General features: G+C 37.0%; 1 protein-coding gene across 2 annotated transcripts in view; it reads left to right on the top strand.

The window, feature by feature from the left end:
• ITIH2 (inter-alpha-trypsin inhibitor heavy chain 2) overlaps positions 1-18,559 on the top strand; it is a 519,026-nt gene that overhangs the window by 67,457 nt on the left and 433,010 nt on the right. For both annotated transcript variants that reach the window (XM_044088359.1, XM_044088358.1), the window contains exons 3-4: positions 8,299-8,349; positions 12,869-13,041. In XM_044088359.1, the coding sequence (XP_043944294.1) occupies positions 8,299-8,349; positions 12,869-13,041 (224 nt within the window). The remainder of the gene's footprint in view (positions 1-8,298; positions 8,350-12,868; positions 13,042-18,559) is intronic.

The raw sequence follows: 18,559 nt of genomic DNA, 5'->3' as shown, positions 1-18,559 counted from the left end.
CTACCCAATACCATAGTCATAGGTGACTTTAATTACCCCCACTATTAACTGGGAATTCTATACGACACCAAACTTACATGCACAGAGATTCCTGGATTTTGTAAACACAAACTCCCTGGGCCAGATAGTCAATATACCAGCCTGGGGAGCAACCATACTCGATCTGATCCTCACTAATATGGTCACTAATATGGGAGACTGCTGCACACCCACTAATGTAATGCCTTCCCTGGTAAGGTCAGACCACAAAATGGTCTACTATGAAGAAAAAGTAAGACCTGGAATATTCAGGAACTATTCTAAGGCTAACCTCCTGCTAGTAAGTGAGGATCTGGCAAACTTTCAAGCCCCTATAAACACTGAGAACACTTCTGCCTATGAAGAACTGTTCACAGGAACTCTGTACAACCATGTTAATAGCTGCATAGAGGCAGCTGTAACCATCAAGTGGAAGTACAGAACTAACTCAAAAAACAAGCCACCCTGGTGGAATCACAAAATAAGTTAGCTGTATAACAGGAGGAAGAAAATCATGGCAAAAATTAGGAGGCACAGCACCCAGCAGGATAAAAGCACTTTCATCAAACAAAACAAATAACTCATAGGACAAATAAAGTCTAACAAAGCCAAGTTTGAGGTAAGTTTGGCCTCCCAGGCCAAGGAGAACCACAAAGCATTCTTTAGCTATGTCCTCAAACTCAAAGGCAATACACAATTGTGTGCAGAGCTCATTGTAAGTGGAGTCATGTATACTGAGCCAGAAGATATAGCAAACCTTCTGGCTGATAAATTCAGCTCCAGCTTTACCCCTCTATCCCCTCAACCTTCCCTCAGGAAATATCATCAAATATAACTCCCCATACTATCACTAGGGAACAGGTCTTTAATGCTCTCTCTAAGACCAAGAACACTGCAGCAATGGGCCCAGACAATATCCCAGGATGCCTTCTAAATTGCATGAAACATGACCTATCAGGGCCTCTAGAATTACTATTTAACTGTAACCTCCAAACAGGCTTCATGCCTCATGAATGGGGAAAGGCAACAATCATCCCTCTGCACAAAGGTGGGCCATCTACAGACCCTGAGAACTACAGACCCATAAGTCTCACTAGTCTTATATGTAAGCCATGGAAAGAATTACCATGGGGTTACTCAATAGAGAGATAGTAAACCTCCAGACAATGGACCCAACCCAGTTTGGTTTCAAGGGCAGATCATGCCTACTCAACCTGGTGGACTTCTTTGAGAAGGTCACCAAAGTAATGCATGAGGGCAAAGTCATTCACACTACCAACCTTGACCTGGCCAAGGCATTTAACACAGTACCCCACTCCAGTATTGTTGACAAACTCAAGAGGTTAGGTACAAACTTGTATGTCACCTGGTGGATAGCCAACTGGCACACAGACAGGAGCCAGGAAGTTAGAACTGGGGAGTTTACCTCTACAAAGAGGCCAGTCGCAAGTGGAGTCCCTCAGGGATCAGTCCTTGGACCGCTCTTTTTTGGCATTTACTTATTTACTTCTCAGAAGTCAAGGCCAATGTCAGTGGTCTTTGGCTGACTAAATTTGGAGATGATTGCAAATTAGAAGCTGTCATTGAAACTCACACTGGCACAAATGTTCTCCAGGAGGGGCTGACACAGACAAACAACCGGTGTCAGAACAATGGACTAAAACCAAATGCCAAGAAATGCATAATAGTATCCTTTAGGAAGTCATCCATCCCTGGTAACTATCATATTGATAACACACCCTTTAGAGTTGACCCAGTAGTCAGGGACATAGGGACACATATATATAGTACTTTAGCTTTTGATCATCATGTGCCTACAGCGGTGAGGAAATCATTCTATGTTGTGCAACTTATAAACAAAGATATGGCATCTAAGTCCAAGGAAGTCATTGTTCCACTGTACTCGGCATTCATTAGACCTATCATTGAGTACAATGCCCCTTTGATATGTACCTAACCAGGCATATCCAACAATTGGAACATCTACAAAGGTTCCTCACTAAAAGAATACAGGAGTAAGTAATATGTCCTATGCAGACTACATGAAGGGCCCTATCTGTGTATTCTGTCTCCTACAGGCTTTTGAGGGGAGATCTATGCCTGGCATGCAGGGCATTGTCAGACCCCACTCTGATGGACCTCCTGCATATCCACAAAACAAACAGCACCAGAATTACCCATTCTAAAGACTTAAACCTTGTCTGTGATATAAATAGGACCTGCTATTGAGATAAGTATGTATCCCAGAAACTATCCCATCTATGGAACAGGCTCCCCATCAATGTGAAACATAATTCCACCCTGGACAATTGGATGGGAAACCGGAAATTCATCCTGGTTTGACACCTATGTCTCTAATGGACAGAGGTAACCTGCAAATGGTTCATCTCCCAGGCCGATGCTTACACTTATCAAGGGCATCAGAACTTGTCAGAGATTTGGGATGCATGGCTAGGCTTAAAAAGGCCCTTGTAGTTGTTAGCCTAGTGAACACCTATGAAGCTATGAAGCTATGAACCTATGAACCTATATGCTTATAGCTGAGCTGAAAGGCTGCTATACAAAGGTCATAAGGGGATACAATAGAAAGTACTAATCATAATGAAAAAAAAATAGAAGAGTGGCCTGCCAGAGAAGTTGGGAACATTATAAGTTTAGTTAATGCAAGCATGAATGAGATAAGAACAATGATTAGGCAATTACAGTCAGAAGAGATTTGGGAATGAAGAGTTTTAAATTTTATTTTTTTATGTAAGCATTCCCTCTTATTTATTTATTTATTTATTTATTTATTTATTTATTTATTTTATTTGTCCTTTGGTAACAGGGAAAATCTGACTGAGCCAATGGGCCATTTTCAGTGGGAGACCCAGGAGAAAAATTCAAAAACATTTTAAAGTAATTGAGGATTAATTGTATACAAGGGGAGAAATGTCCTGTAACAGATTAAATATCTTAAAATGAGTTGGTGAGAAAGGCTCTACAAAACAGCCATAAAAACATTTTACCTAGATATGGAGCAAAGTGATAGCAGAAAGGCTGAGCTCAATGAGACACTTTATACTGAAGTCTATGAAATATAGCAACAGTTAAGTAGAAAGGCCGAATACATAAAATCAGATAGAAATATGGATTTACAGAGTAACACTCCAGAACGATAAGAGTATGGATTTGTGCATGAACAGTGCAAAGCAAAACAGCTAACACATGGGTGGGACAAATAAGGAAGAGAAGCAGCAGGCTTCACCCCCAGGTGTGCTACATTCTAGTGATATTTCACATAATAGTTACTTACAATTAAAAACACATAGATTCAAATGCTGATCACCTTGTACTACAAACCTGAAACATTCTTTGCAGAAGGACTATCTAAAACAGTTCATACAGAGTCAAGCTTCTGATGTATTATCATAGACACAGTTTAAATCTGACTTCAATACAGCCTACATGAGTTTTGTCTCCCAGTGTTACCACTACTTCCCCTGACCTCTTACTCTGAGTAGTCATTCTAAGGCCCTGTTGACTGAGTCTCCAACCATTTAACTTCTATACTGCTCACTTCTGCTACCTTATAGTGATACTAATGAACTCGCTATCTCACACTTCACAAAACCTTCCTCTCTTCTTACTACTGCCTGTGCTGCTTGATTCACCCAGCTCACCTACTCCTCAAAAGTTTACCCATTCTCCTCTTAGAATTTCCATCTTTTTTCTCCCACCATGTCCCTATTTCTGTCCTGCAAACAACCCATCTTCATTTTCCTTCCTATTTTCTCATATATCCCTGTATACTGCCATATCTACCAGTCTTCTGTTTCTCCCAACCCTTCTTTTTCTTTCCTTTCCTCACCTCATCCTGTCTCTGGAATCCCTGTTGTCTTATATCTGAGAGCTCCTCTGGGTCATAATTTGCTAACCTACTGACTTGTCTTCCTTCTAGATTTTTACATGAGCTGATTTTCCTCCTCCTGCTCCTCTTGCATGTCCACTTTATCCTTCTTCACAACATTTTCTAAACTAAATTCCTGCCAACTACCCGAACACCTAACCCATGTCTCCCCTTCCACCACTTCTGATTTGGACTATTTCTTTCCTACTGCCTAATTCAGCTTCCACTAAAATCCCTTCCACCCTACGATGTTTGAATAATTTACAAGATGGTTGTTTTCCTCTTCTTTCTCTTATTCCCCACCACATTGACCAAATTACCTATCTTCTATCTTTTTCACACTAGTTCTGATATTATAATTAAAAAAAAAAACTTTTAGTAAGTTTGTATTATTTTACAGTAGCGTATATCCTAATTATATCAACATTAGTAATTTCCAAAGTTAAGCCATCCAAACATCAAGACTGACATAATGATCAGTACAATAAATAAATACAATAGTTAATAGAAAAACTCAACATCAGAGGGTATCTTCCTCAGGATATCACACAGACTATCTCACAAGTCACAGAAGGTACAGAAGACAGATATGCACATATGATTGTGAAAAAATAAAAATTACACATATTTTAAAAAATATATATATCATAGCACAGAAATATGGTCCTGTTATTGACATATGTAATACATGTCATTAGTATTTAAACTGTTAATAAAATAAATTGATACTTTTTACCATGCAAGAAGGTTTCATTGAAATTTGGGAAAAGATGCATTATTTGTGAAAAATTATAATAATAACAATAATAATAACAACAACAAAAATGTGAGGCACACATTTAGGCGAATGGTTTAGTAATAACTATACTGATGTCCATATGTAACATATGGTATTTATGTGTCTCCGTTTTTTTTGTACTATACCTGTATGATACAGGCAGAGATGTTTTTAAATGTGTAGACAGTAATTAAGTGATTACATGAGTAACATTTTACAATGAATCTGGGTATTACTGAATGGGATCTTTCATACTGAAGAAGCATTCAGACAAAACAAGTCTATTATTATGGAGATATTATTTGTAAAATACATTCCTTGGATTTCAATAAACAATCTAAATATTGAGTTTTAATTAATTTCAATAAATCATCTCTTGAATGGAAAAATAGAATGTGGTGCAAGCAAATGGTTCCACTAACCAATAAAAACAATGTAGTATAAAATATAGCAGAACCAAACTACAGCCAGTATCCAAAAAAATACTTTTAATGGTAAGCGCTTTCGTGACAGGTTTTGCCGCTTCATCAGACCACATCTCTTCAACATCATATGTACTCTTATATTAACTTGAAGCATTTCTAGTTTTCTCATTGTATTTTCTTGCTCACATCAATTAAACATGCAAATATCTTGCTATGACGATATTAGTTGTGTGTAAAATTTCCTCACCCATGTTCTGCCGATAATTGGTCTGTATTGACAAGTGCAATATCCCAGTAAACATGTATGCACCTATATACAACAGAGAGAAATGTGTGTGTGTGTGTGTGTGTGTGTGTGTGTGTGTGTGTGTGTGTGTGTGTGTGTGTGTGTGTGTGCGTGTCATAATAATGACAGTCTAGGCACCACTGTGAGGACTTCTTGCACTTGTATTTTTAGTGTCTGGCTGGATCGGTAGTCATGCTTCTTGTGAGCAAAGTGACTAATGTGCATTTTCTTTTAGGAAAGCAGTACATTGCATGGAGTGCTGTCAGTGCTTTTAAAAATAGATTTAACCATGTAAGTGTGGATATAAGTAAATACTGTCTGGCACAACTGATCCTCAAATGCACTGGTTCTCCTACATGTGGGACTTGCTCTTTCATAAGCATGGCGGCTAGTGACAGGGATGCTGATAATCAAGCACCAAGCCACCTAAACAAGCCTGTAGATCTCACATAATAATAAAAAAATTGGGAACAGGGCTGATATGTGGTGCTGATGGTTATCTAACAATTTTTTTCACAGGGGTTAAATTACAGGTAAGACTATAAACAAGACCCAGACAATTATAGATTCCAAAGGTTATTCAAATATTGCCAATGTTGCATTTCTAGTTATTGGCTTCCTAAATGGATACTTTAATAGGGTGGAATAATGAGTTTGGGAAGAAGGTTGTAACATTTCAATGCTTACAGCACTGGGCAACATTGATTACTGACACCCCACAGTACATTCTCAAATGTGCTGATTTATGCATGATGTTTGGTAATTGCAAACGCACTAAAATATCACATTCTTAATTACAGAATGTAAGAGCTTGAGTAATTTTATATAAGCATTGAGCTATTTATTTTGCTATTTATTAAAAGGGTCAACACAATAGATACAAGTGCCTCATTTTTAAAGGTGACAAGACCTTTGGCTTACTTAGAGTCACACAGAGCACAAAGAGATACTGAAAGAACCAAACTCAAGACTACACAGTGAAGCTTGCTCGCAGTTCATAGCCTCAGTTCTCTACAGTAAAGTGTAAGCTAACAGAAGTACCTATAAAGAATAAACTTGGTGCCTCTGACTCAGTTTTTTTTTTCTTAATATTGTGGGACCACTTGTCTCTTGGTATTTTAATCCTGAGAAATGTTAGTTTCCTATTGGACAGTACACTGGCTAATAAGTTAAGTTTCTGTCTTACAGTTCCAAAGTCCAGAGTTGAATCCTAAGTTTCAGTTGCTGTCTGCATGCTGTTTGCATGTTTGCCCTGTGCTTGTGTTTTCTTTGGATAATCTTGTTCCCACCCACCTCCCAAAACAATACATGCTGAACTTTCTTCTTTGACCTACCTCTGCATTCCAGTGCTACATTTACCCTTGTCCCTGTGACCTAGATCTGGTCTAAAATGAAGAAATATATTTATCTTGTTACCAAATAAACAAGTTAAATTATCATTGCCCCATATTTCTGTTCCCTATCGTACCATGTTATACTTTCATGAGATGGATAAAAGAAGTCCAAAATTATGATTGAAGTACATATATTGGCAGTAATATTTTTTACCTGATCAGAACCATATGACTATATCAAATATCTTAAAAATAAAATGACAGCATGATGCTGCATCACAGAGGAAGAAAATCCTTGGACAGTTGGATACCCGACACCGTGAGGTAGCATAAGATACTGCAGACTACTGGCCATGATTATGTTCATTGCTGCTAGAATCATATGAAGTCTGCCAGCCTATACTGAAATTCTCTCACTAAAGAAAAGGAAACAGAAGACAGAAGAAATATAAGCATGCTGACAAAAATAATAAACAAAACAGAGACAGCAGTAAAAATCTAACATACTTCTGAAAATAATTTCACATACAAACAGCATTTGCTTGTGATTGTGTAGCTTAAGTGAATTCATGTTATAAGCTCAGTAACACATTCCAAGGCTTCATTGTGGCCTGGCACAAAGCATTCTGGTTGAAGCCTTTCACTTGTAATAGCACATCCGACTACACTGTTTTTATTATGCATCCACATTGCAGTAGGTAGTCCCTAAGTACATTTATTCTAGTGTAGTAATTTGATAAGGCCATTCTACTTAATGCACTTTTATGTTTCTTGAATTCATTTGTTAAGAAATATTCACTTTGAAAATATGCGGTCATTATTTTCCATACGTTTTGTGAATCTATGAGTGTGCACATATGTTTCTGTATAGGTGTGTGCATGTGTGTGTGTGTGCGTGTGTGTGTGTGTGTGTGTGTGTGTGTGTATGTATATGTGTGTGTGTGTGTGTGTGTGTGTGTGTGTGTGTGTGTGTGTGTGTGTGTGTGTGTGTGTGTGTGTGTGTGTGTGTGTGTGTGTGTGTGTGTGTGTGTGTGTGTGTGTGTGTGTATGCGTGTGTATGTGCATATGTGTGTGTGTGTGGGCGGGGATGTTCTGCTAGCAAGCAGTAACCTAAACGTTATCATTTTTCATTGCATAAATTACTCTAAGTTGTACTATATTAAAACAAAAGATTAATTGCATCAGTATTAATATTATTTTAGTGTCTGCATCCATGTCTGTCAATACGAACCTAAATAAGTCAAAACACCCAAAATGTTGTCAGTCTTACTGTTCATATTTGGATGGCCAGTACATCAAAAACATGTCAGTTATCACTCTGCAGTATTAAAAAACAGTCTTTGATTTTCCATGTTGTTATACAGGGGTTACATTGCAGCATAACATTTTAAACATTTAAAAGGTATTTCTGCAGCCTCACACATTGCAGTTTTTCACTGAACACTTTTGAGACATATGATACCTTTCAGGTATATCACAGTCCACATTTTATATTAATGGTTTGATGTGTGTTGATATGTGCCTCTTAACTTGTTATAGTAAATTGCAATTTCTGTTTTCTTTCAAAGAGAGATATACCTGATTTTGAAGAAGAGGAGGAGGAAGAAGAAGAAGAACAGGTACACCTTGTCTGTTTGGGCATGTTACTGAAATTAAAATGTTGCTGACTGGTTAATCATTACATGCTAACCACTCTTTAGGGTTATCTTACTGAGTTTCTGACACACAGGTTACTGACATGCTTCTAAAGTTTAGACATGTTTGTGCAACTTATTTTGTTTTCATGTCTTTTAACCATTTCCTTAAGTCAATTAATTTTATGATGCAAGGGCACAGTTGCTGATGCACTCTTGCTGGTTGTGCAAAACAGAAAAAAATAAATTTGCTCTGCAAAAGCAACATTTTTTTGGGGGGGAGGTAGAGAAAAAGTAAGTGACTCACAACTTTCCATGCTTACCTGTGAACAATGCCACTCTTTGCTTTGTTTATCCTTTAACATATTATATCCCTTTCAGTTTTAACTTACTTGTATGTACATATGTACTCTACATGTTTTAGTCCTTATCATTTGAAAAAGTGAGGGTGTGAGCACAAAAGCCCTCCAAAAGAATTCTTGTTTATTGTTTATATATGTATGTATATATATGTATGTATGTATATATATATATATATATATATATATAGGCAGTTTTTTCCTCAGCTGTAAAACATGTTATTAACACTATTTATTTAGGTAAGTATTCATAAACTGAAAATGATTGTGCATATTCTTTAACGCTTAAGTGTTGTATGCTTATAGAGTTAAAACAGTACTCTTGCTCAATATTTCTTCCATTTTGTCAGCCCTATTTAAGTAAAATAATCTCCAAATGCCAAAAAATGTATATATTTCCAGGACAAATCTAGTAAAAATACAGGTCTTCTCAACCACTTTTGATAAAATCATCTCTGATTTTGGGATCTCTACGTGATATCTCCATAAAGTGACAAGTATATTAATAGAATACAATTCCCTACAGTAAGGCTATTTTATTTTTGTTTCAATATCATAAGCATTTATTTTTATTGTAGTATGTGCTTATGTTTTGGGTGTCTAATTTCATATAAGGATGTTAAAGCCATTCATCATTACAAAATGCATACTAATTTGCAGTTGTAAAACACTCCAGAAAATTCCACGTGTATAGTAGTAGAGTACCTGAAGATCTTTTGAAGGCCGAAGAATTTACTTTAATAATTGTAAGAAGCATTCCTTTGACATTTATAGATGGACAACATAATGTGCTATATGCCACTTCTTCTTCTCTCGTGCTTAGCCAGCCTGCAGGTCTGGCAGAATACATACGTTAGTGGCTGCCCTCTTTTCTGTATCTCAATAACTGCTTTTCCATATCTCAGTAACTGTGGAAATGTGTGCATTATATTATCACAATCTGTGACTAGATATTTTTAATTTCTTAGAGTTATTTTTAGGAGGTGAATAATGATATCCTAAATGCATTCTCTGATGTTCCTCAATGCTGTTATGTTTAAAATAAATAAGATGGTTTCCCATGTTGTTACCCAATCATTATTTGCCAGAAGCATTGAATCACCCTATATTACTCCCATATTTTTGTATAAATTCAAACAATGTGAAGATTCCCCACTTCTTTATACTCAATTACCAGTTACACATGTAATATTTCTACTGTTAAACTGAACTAATGTCTGATTAGTTCAATAGAAGCCTCCTTGGCCACCTTACTCATATGTGCTAACTCTAACTCAGGTACTCACCCTGCCCTTAACCATAACCATGTAGGCTAACTTAAGAAAACACATTTTCCTAACAGTACCAATATCCAATATTCATATAAACTTAAGGTATTGGTTAAGCAATGAGAAAAAGAAACCCTTGGCATTCATTTTTTCGATCATTTGGGGTTTGATCTTTTTTTTTGTTAAATAAGTTTGTTTTCAAAGTGCTGGCATCAATTCATTGCATTTTGATGCTTGTGCACTTCAATGGCATGTTGCATTTTGATGCTCGCTCACTTCAATGGCATGTTGCATTTTGACGCTCGTGCACTTCAATGGCATGTTGCATTTTGATACTCATGCAGTTCAATGGCATGTTGCATCTTGATGCTTGTGCACTTCAATGGCATGTTGCATTTTGATGCTCGTGCACTTCAATGGCATGTTGCATTTTGATGCTCGTGCACTTCAATGGCATGTTGCATTTTGATGCTCGTGCACTTCAATGGCATGTTGCATTTTGATGCTCGTGCACTTCAATGGCATGTTGCATTTTGATGCTCGTGCACTTCAACGGCATGTTGCATTTTGATGCTCGTGCACTTCAATGGCATGTTGCATTTTGATGCTCGTGCACTTCAATGGCATGTTGCATTTTGATGCTCATGCACTTCAATGGCATGTTGCATTTTGATGCTCGTGCACTTCAATGGCATGTTGCATTTTGATGCTCATGCACTTCAACGGCATGTTGCATTTTGATGCTCGTGCACTTCAATGGCATGTTGCATTTTGATGCTCGTGCACTTCAATGGCATGTTGCATTTTGATGCTCATGCACTTCAATGGCATGTTGCATTTTGATGCTCGTGCACTTCAATGGCATGTTGCATTTTGATGCTCGTGCACTTCAATGGCATGTTGCATTTTGATGCTTGTGCACTTTAATGGCATGTCATATTTATATATAACTGCCAGCTGTCCTATATCACTTTCTGATTTAAGATACTTTTTGGAAGGCAATGGTGACTAGGTACTTTAAAGCAAAGGGTTGGGTATAGGAAGCAACTGAATGTATGACATTAAATGAAGTGGGGTGAGTTGCTATTACTACACATCAGTGATCATTTAGCTATGATGAAACAACAAATGGGGTCATTCACTTTCAGCTGCAAACTGCCTCAGTTATCTAATAACACACCTATCTGATTTCAATCGACAAAGTCAACTTTAGGTGAAATCTAAACCTTGACAAAGGACTCTATCAGTTCTCTGTTATTCAGTGGTCCCCCTTATACCCCCCTGACACTCCATTGTTCCCCCCCCGTCCTAGTCCCACATCTTCCAGACAGATTACTTTCTACTTGCTCTTTCATCAGTTGTCTAAGTTATTAGCTTTTCCTTCCATCCTTTTAACATACTGTTACTGGCCATGACTGCACTATAATAAGAATAGAGGTAATAACTAATTTAGGACAGGGGTCTAAGGGGCTAATAGGCTTCCAGGCATCATAGAGTTTTTATGCTTTGAGGTGTATCTTAAATTTTTTTTCAACTTTTTTATCTAAAGATGGCATAAACAAAACTAATGTTTAAAGAAGGAATTTATTTATTTTATTCTCGAAAAATGTAAGTTGTAGCCAAAATGTAATGCTCAAAGCTGACAAAGCTGTAGTTCTCAATAAACTGAGAAGACAAAATATATATTAATCCTATGTGGAAATTATGCCTGCCTCCCTACTCATCCAAAAAAAAATTGGATGGCAGTCATTTCAAGAACTATTATTTTGTTTTCTATTTTAAACTTCTTTCTTTGTTGCACCTTGTTCATGGAACAGATTAACAGCTGGGGGTCAGTCTATTGTGAGAGAATATAACCTGCTTAAGGAAAAAGAGGTTTATTAGTTTTTTTGTATGGTAAAAAAAACAAGTAAATAGAGGACTGTCTGGGGCTGTAAACTGCGTTGCCTGTTATCTCAGTTACTTTGAGCACTGATATTAGGTGGCACACTTCTTTGTCTGTCATATCAGGTTTGTGGTTTTATCTGCATCAAAGTTTTGTTGAGCTGATGTTACCTGTTAAGGAGTAAAGCTTTGGTTAAGTAATAACTCAGTGACTCACATCATTGTAAATAAAGAATCAGATTTCTGAGTCCCTATTGTAGTTTAAAGGTCTGTACTGGCAGTAATCAGCAGATGTATTTTTTCCACAGAAGGTAACCAATTTGACAAGATTTATAGAGAAGGGATTATTTAAAGGGTATAATTGAATCAGTAGTAATTTATAAAAATGTTTATAGATTATTATAATACCTGGTGCTAAAATGTACAAGTAATAAATGTAATATTGGTACACTGTACACAGTTATGGGTAACATAAATCACAACTTCATGCATGGCATGTCTTTGGAATGTGTAATGAAAACAAAGCAATCAATTAAACCAACATGGACACAGGGCAGACATGCACATGTCCCACAAAATGCATGCCATATGAAAACCAAATTGCAGACCCTATTATCAGTAGGCAACAAAACAAATTTATTTTCCAATGTAACTCAGAGAATAAACAAAGTCTGTAGTTGTTTGCCTAATGAAGAAATAACTTGCTTTAAAAAATGGATAAATTACTCTTTTTGGCAGAAACATACTCACTGATCTTGTGTGACATTAAGGTAACAGCTTCTAAAATGTCATACCTGATAGCTTTTTTGTGTGCGGAGCAATCTGACAATCATAACACAGCTGTAGAACTGACTTACACATTCAAGTAACATACACTAATGTCTGATAACGTATTTAACAGCATTATTCTCGGAAATCTGTTCAGCATAATCTAGACTGAAGTAAAAAAAATGTGTTATCAGCTCAATGACCAAATCTTATGTTTCCTAACAGGTGCAGACTGGTGACCAGATTATTGTTCATAACTACAAAGTTCAGTCCTTCGTTACTTCTCGATTTGCACACACTGTGATCCGTACCAAAGTTTCCAACAGAGCTCAGCGTTCACAAAGTGTTGCCTTTGAAGTAACTATACCTAAAACATCCTTCATCACTAATTTTACCATGTAAGTGCTCAGAAAAGTAAAATATGAGAAACTGTTTTGTATTACAGCTGTTTATAAAATACATTGCTTCATGGAGTCCTAGAATTAGACTAAATGGTTGGTATAAATCACATGAAGTTCACACCTGGAAAGTTTTGTCTGAAGTGCCTGCACTGCTGTGTTATATGTAGAAGATGCAACTAGAAATGCTGTCTAAATGTGAAAGAAGTCACAGGCTTTTTTTGGAGGGGGGAGCACATAAAGATCATTTCATATTCTGACTTCATAACACTACTTATAGTCAGTACACATAAACTTTGCAATGTGGACTAACTTACAGTGGAGTAAAAATACATTATAAATATGGATATAAACCCTCAAAGATGGGATTCGTGAATAAAATAATGGAGTTGTACAAGGTGCAGCATGATAGACTCAGTCAGCTGGTAAACATGGTAGCTAGTAAAGGTTCTAAGCCACAGGCAGCATGGAATGTAATGAACACTGTAAATATCACCACAGGTCATTAGTACCAAGGAGCAATCACTCGTGTGTTACAGAGAAGAGTCCACAATGTATAATACCACAGTATGGGACAGAAGAGTCCACAATGTATAATACCACAGTATGGGACAGAAGAGTCTACAATATATAATACAACAGTATGGGATAGAATTGGTATGTTCTGTAACACACATTAGGAGTCTAAATAAAAAGTGATCAAGCCTGAGGCTTTCCTGACCTTATACCCCACCCCCTAACTACTGAACTGTGGCTGCTGTGTACTGAAAACATTCACTCCTTAGACAGATATTGTGATTGTCATTTGTTGAAACCTTCTAGGAACTATTGGGGTACATCCATATTCATCGACAATCCCATTATCTACCACCAAGTCCAAAATGATAGCAACCTAGGACTCCTAGAAATCCAGGTGAGATTACATATGACTGATTTTATCATTATTGCTTATTACAAGTACCCATCATTATCCCCTGCTGACCGGGTCTATATTATATCATCGATTGCTTCACTTGTCGAACACTTAAATGTCAACAGCTAAGGGTTGAAAACTTACAATGTCAAATGGCCAAGTAAGCAAATCCTTTTATCGGGAAAGAATTTGCTTGACCATGCCAAATTAACATAAACTTCCAAGCCATAAAAAACTGGGGGGCTTCACCCCCCCACACCACCTGATGTGGGGGGGGCTGTTCCTCCACACCCCCCTAACTAAATATGCCAACTCCGAGATTGCTCTACTTTGAGGAAAGGGCAAATTCCCAATAATGGCCAAGCGAATTCTTTCCCTATGAAAGAATTCGCTTAACTGACCGTTCGACATTGCAAGTTTTCGACCCTTAGCTGTCGACATTTAGGCGTTTGGCAAACTAAGCAGTCAGTGATATAATATAGACCCTGTTGACCATGATACATATATAAGTTGACATCTAAACTTATTAAACCCAAAAGAACAAACAGTCTTGGGCATCAAATGGTAAACTTACACAACAAATAGCAAATATGCATAATGGCTCATAAAATTTGTTCTGATCAATTTCTTGGACCAAATTTTCATCTTCTGCACTAGGGTGCCAACCTTCTTGAGTTCATTTTGCTGCAGTGTGCACCCCACCATTACTGGCTCATCTCTGTTCAAGCCTGACCATGAGCATGTTATCTTCTTCCTTAGAATTAGCTCCACCAAGACTATTAATTCTGTACTATATTTAGAAATGACTCCATAATCAACCTCTTATCAATCAGGGAATACATGAAGAAGAAATGCTAATGTCCTTACCCTTTCACCAGGAAATGTTAACTTTTAGCTTGTAGTCAAAACTGCTAAATAACCCATAATTCTTCTCATGCTGAAACTGCTGTATTAATGCATTTGCCTTTCTGTCTTACAATAGCATTATTGGCATAAACTCATTTTATAATATGAGGAAAAATTTCTTCTTATGTATTATAAATTCCCTTCCTCCTGTCATGAAAAGGACATAAATCTAGGCATTAAGGATCATGCATACACCCTTTTAAAGTGCAGAACAAGATATGAACTAACTAACTCTTTGAAGGACTATAACAAGGCATTTTTAAAGTGAATTAGGAACTAAAAAGCAACTTCTATACTGCAACAAGTTGTCTAATGGTATGGTACTAGTTATTGTCATTCAGAGACCACTGCAGATATCCTAGCTAACAAAGTCAACTCTAATTTCACTCTGACCATTTAGTCATGTGCTGCACCGACTGGTCTTCAAACTACCCTTCCCCACAATCACCTTAGAACAAGCCTTGTCAGAAGTGTCCAAAACCAAAACTGCTATCTCTTTTGCTGAAGTCTGCTAAGTATCATTGACTAGTCTTCTTAATAATCACCTAGACCTCCTGCCTATTAAAAATTACAAAGCTATGAACTTAAGCATAAGAGCTGTGCTGCAGTGTGCTGTTGTGTTATCAGTGTCCTGTATACTGCCACAGTGCAAGTCAAATACAAATAGAGCACAACTGTTAGGGTGAGACTCTAGCACAAACATGTAAGCAGTCATGTGTGACAAGACCTTTAATGCAGAAAGTGATATATGCAAAAATGTCCATAGACATTTGAAGGCTGATTGCAAAGGCTGCAATGTTTGCAGAATACGCACAGATTGTTTACTTAAAGAATGATAGGCAAATAGCAGGACATAACTGTGCAATGCAGTCAATGCAGATAAGTGCAATCCAAGTGCGCAAGACTAGTGACAATTTATAGTAATAAGAAAGATGTAAAGTATAAAGGACAAGAGGCACAATAAAGTGGCACCGTTCACACACCCAGGGCAATCCTTTCAGGTAGATATAGATCAAGCATGCACAACACATCGCCCCTTATGTCCACCAACATCTGAAATAAAAGGTGAGTGCACTCAGAACTGGTTGTCTGATGGATACCAAAAAGACAGCACAGTGTTTGAAAGGAAAAATGTGTGGTGTGATAGCGATAGCTGTGAATACTGGGCACTGTGGTGAAGCACTACTTATACAACCAGAAGGACTGAAACTCTCCACTTGTCACTACATACTACACATACGAAGCATGAGTGCTTTGACTTAGGCCCATCCGCCATTGAGCACATTGACTCATGCCCATTTGCCATCATTCCTGCAGGTAATCAGAAACAAATAATCATGGCACAGGAGTGAAATATGAATCAGTGGTGTCCCACTGTTAGGACAAGGAGAACCAAAGAGTAGGATTCTATAAATTGCCAGTGTCTTTCTATCATAATAAGGAGAACCAAACAGTAGCTTTTAAATGTATGGTATGTTATTGGTGAGAAAGATCAGGGAGGCTTCTTTAAGAAAAATGCTCTAAGTTGTTTTGTTCATTTCCTATGTGATCCTATTTATCCCAGCTGTGTGTGAAAATGGATCAGTGAGATCTGTTCACTATCTCATTAAACAAATACAAATAATTAAAAAATAAAAATAAATAAATACAGTTTTTAAATCTTGTGTTAGTCAAACCTGATTAAGATTGATGTTTTTATTATTTATTCATTTAATTGGTTATTTTTAATTTTTTTTTTTTTTGTGGGTCTCTGCATCATACTATGGCCATCCTAACAGCTATTCTGACCCCCCCCCCTGAACTTCCTCCAATTTAGCTGTAGCTGGTCATGGAACCTAAGAGTATCCTGGGTGTTTTGACTGTCACCATTCTGCCTGGATGGTTTCTGTTTCGCTCTTCCCATAACTTCTCTCTCCAAATGTGGTAGTTTTGGTGACTTTGCAATGGAGACCTCCATGTTTGTCCCTCTTCCACTCAGCCATACCCACCACCCATTCTCCTTCTTGAACCTCACCCCCTCAATGAAATGTCCCCATTTCCCACCAGGAATCAGTGCAGAGAATACCTACATAACTTGCCACCAGCTCTGGGATGGCCACTTTTTTGAGTGAACAGACAACACAGACATAAAACACCTTCTTCCTCCTAATTTCTTACTGATATTCTTGCAGCTTTAAACATTGTCTAAAAGAATACAGTGAAGCAAATTCATGTTACATTTTCCAGGTACAAGCAATGCGAACTTTAGTTTCATTTAAATCCTTCTCTTTGATTTAAAATGAATATTCAGTTTCTAAAATGTAGGGATTGGTCAAGGATATGGTGTGATGTATATCTTGCTTGAATGCAAGTGTGTGATTATATGATTAAGCCCCAGCTGTTGAATTGTATTAATGTAAAATACGAGGTTTGTATATGTTTTATTTTAAAGGGTTTAAAACAAAAGGCCTTTGAATAAAAATACCTAAAAGATGACATCCCTACTTCATTTACACAAATATTTTGCATCTGCACTACTCCATTTCATTTAACTAACATACAGACTATAGTTTAAATGTAAGCGAAGACTCAGTATTTTCATAAACACATATTTTAATAGTATTAATAACTAGCAGACTAAAACCTTCTAGATGTACTGAAAGAATCATTACACTTTCTAACTGATTTTTTTCATGAGTTGAATATTTTATCAACCTACCTTCATTGTTTACATTCTTCCATCAGCTTTCTCAGATCCCAGTCTTAAAATCAATAATAGTTCCTTTTTTCTCAGTTTTTCTTTTTTTTTCAAATAGAACATACCCATCTTTTCCAGAAGTTTTGAAAGTTTAACAGTACAACATCACTTTTATTTTTTTTTCCTTTAAGGCAGACAAAGTTTGTTTTAGAATTATTTATCTGGCCAAGGTATTTTAGAGACCACCGACAAACAATTAACCAACTTGTGGTTTACCAAACCCAAAACACCGAATTTTGCACTTGACAAAAATGATGTAACTATACTAAGATTCTTACAGTCAGGATGTGGAGTGCCCCATCCCCTTTTATGTAACTATAAAAATTTCTTTGTAGCACCTCAGGAAATTTTATATGTAGATTGTGAGTAAGTAGGAACTTCACAGCACTGTTTTAGTGAATATTTATTTCAAGAACTTTGACTGGTAAATTTAACTTGTGCAATGACCACAAAGGTAGATCTGTAGGACAGGGGTCATTCTGTATAACTCATAAGAGTAAGCCTGCAGGCACCAGGACTGCTTGACATTCCAAACTTTTCCATGCTGTTTAGTACATCTATGTATCCCATAATATAATACAGCTCACCCTCCCCAGATATGAGGTACCTGTATAAAGAAAATATATCATACACATATAAGACACACACACAAGAAAATCTCAGATAAGGTGTGGTAGGTGGATAATGTCATCACAGAGGAGGGTTCCATTCTTACAGCATTAAGGTTAAGTACTTAACTTTCATATATATTGGAGTCAGTCTTTTTTTCAACTCTCAAAGGGCAAAGTCCCGAACTCTTTCCATTGGGTAGACCCTTATGCGACACCCTTAAAAAATACAGGCTCCAAAGGTAGAGCTTCACCTATATGTGAGATCTGACATGCATTGTTTTGCAAATATGTTTAGCAATGACCAAGTACTCACTCTACAAATGTTAAAAGTAGCATTTTTCTTAAGAAATT

Source organism: Protopterus annectens, chromosome 11.part0 (genome assembly GCF_019279795.1).
Source record: "Protopterus annectens isolate FY-2018-M chromosome 11.part0, PAN1.0, whole genome shotgun sequence".
In the NCBI taxonomy this organism is placed as follows: domain Eukaryota; kingdom Metazoa; phylum Chordata; order Ceratodontiformes; family Protopteridae; genus Protopterus; species Protopterus annectens.
This window is presented reverse-complemented; position numbering and strand designations above follow the sequence as displayed.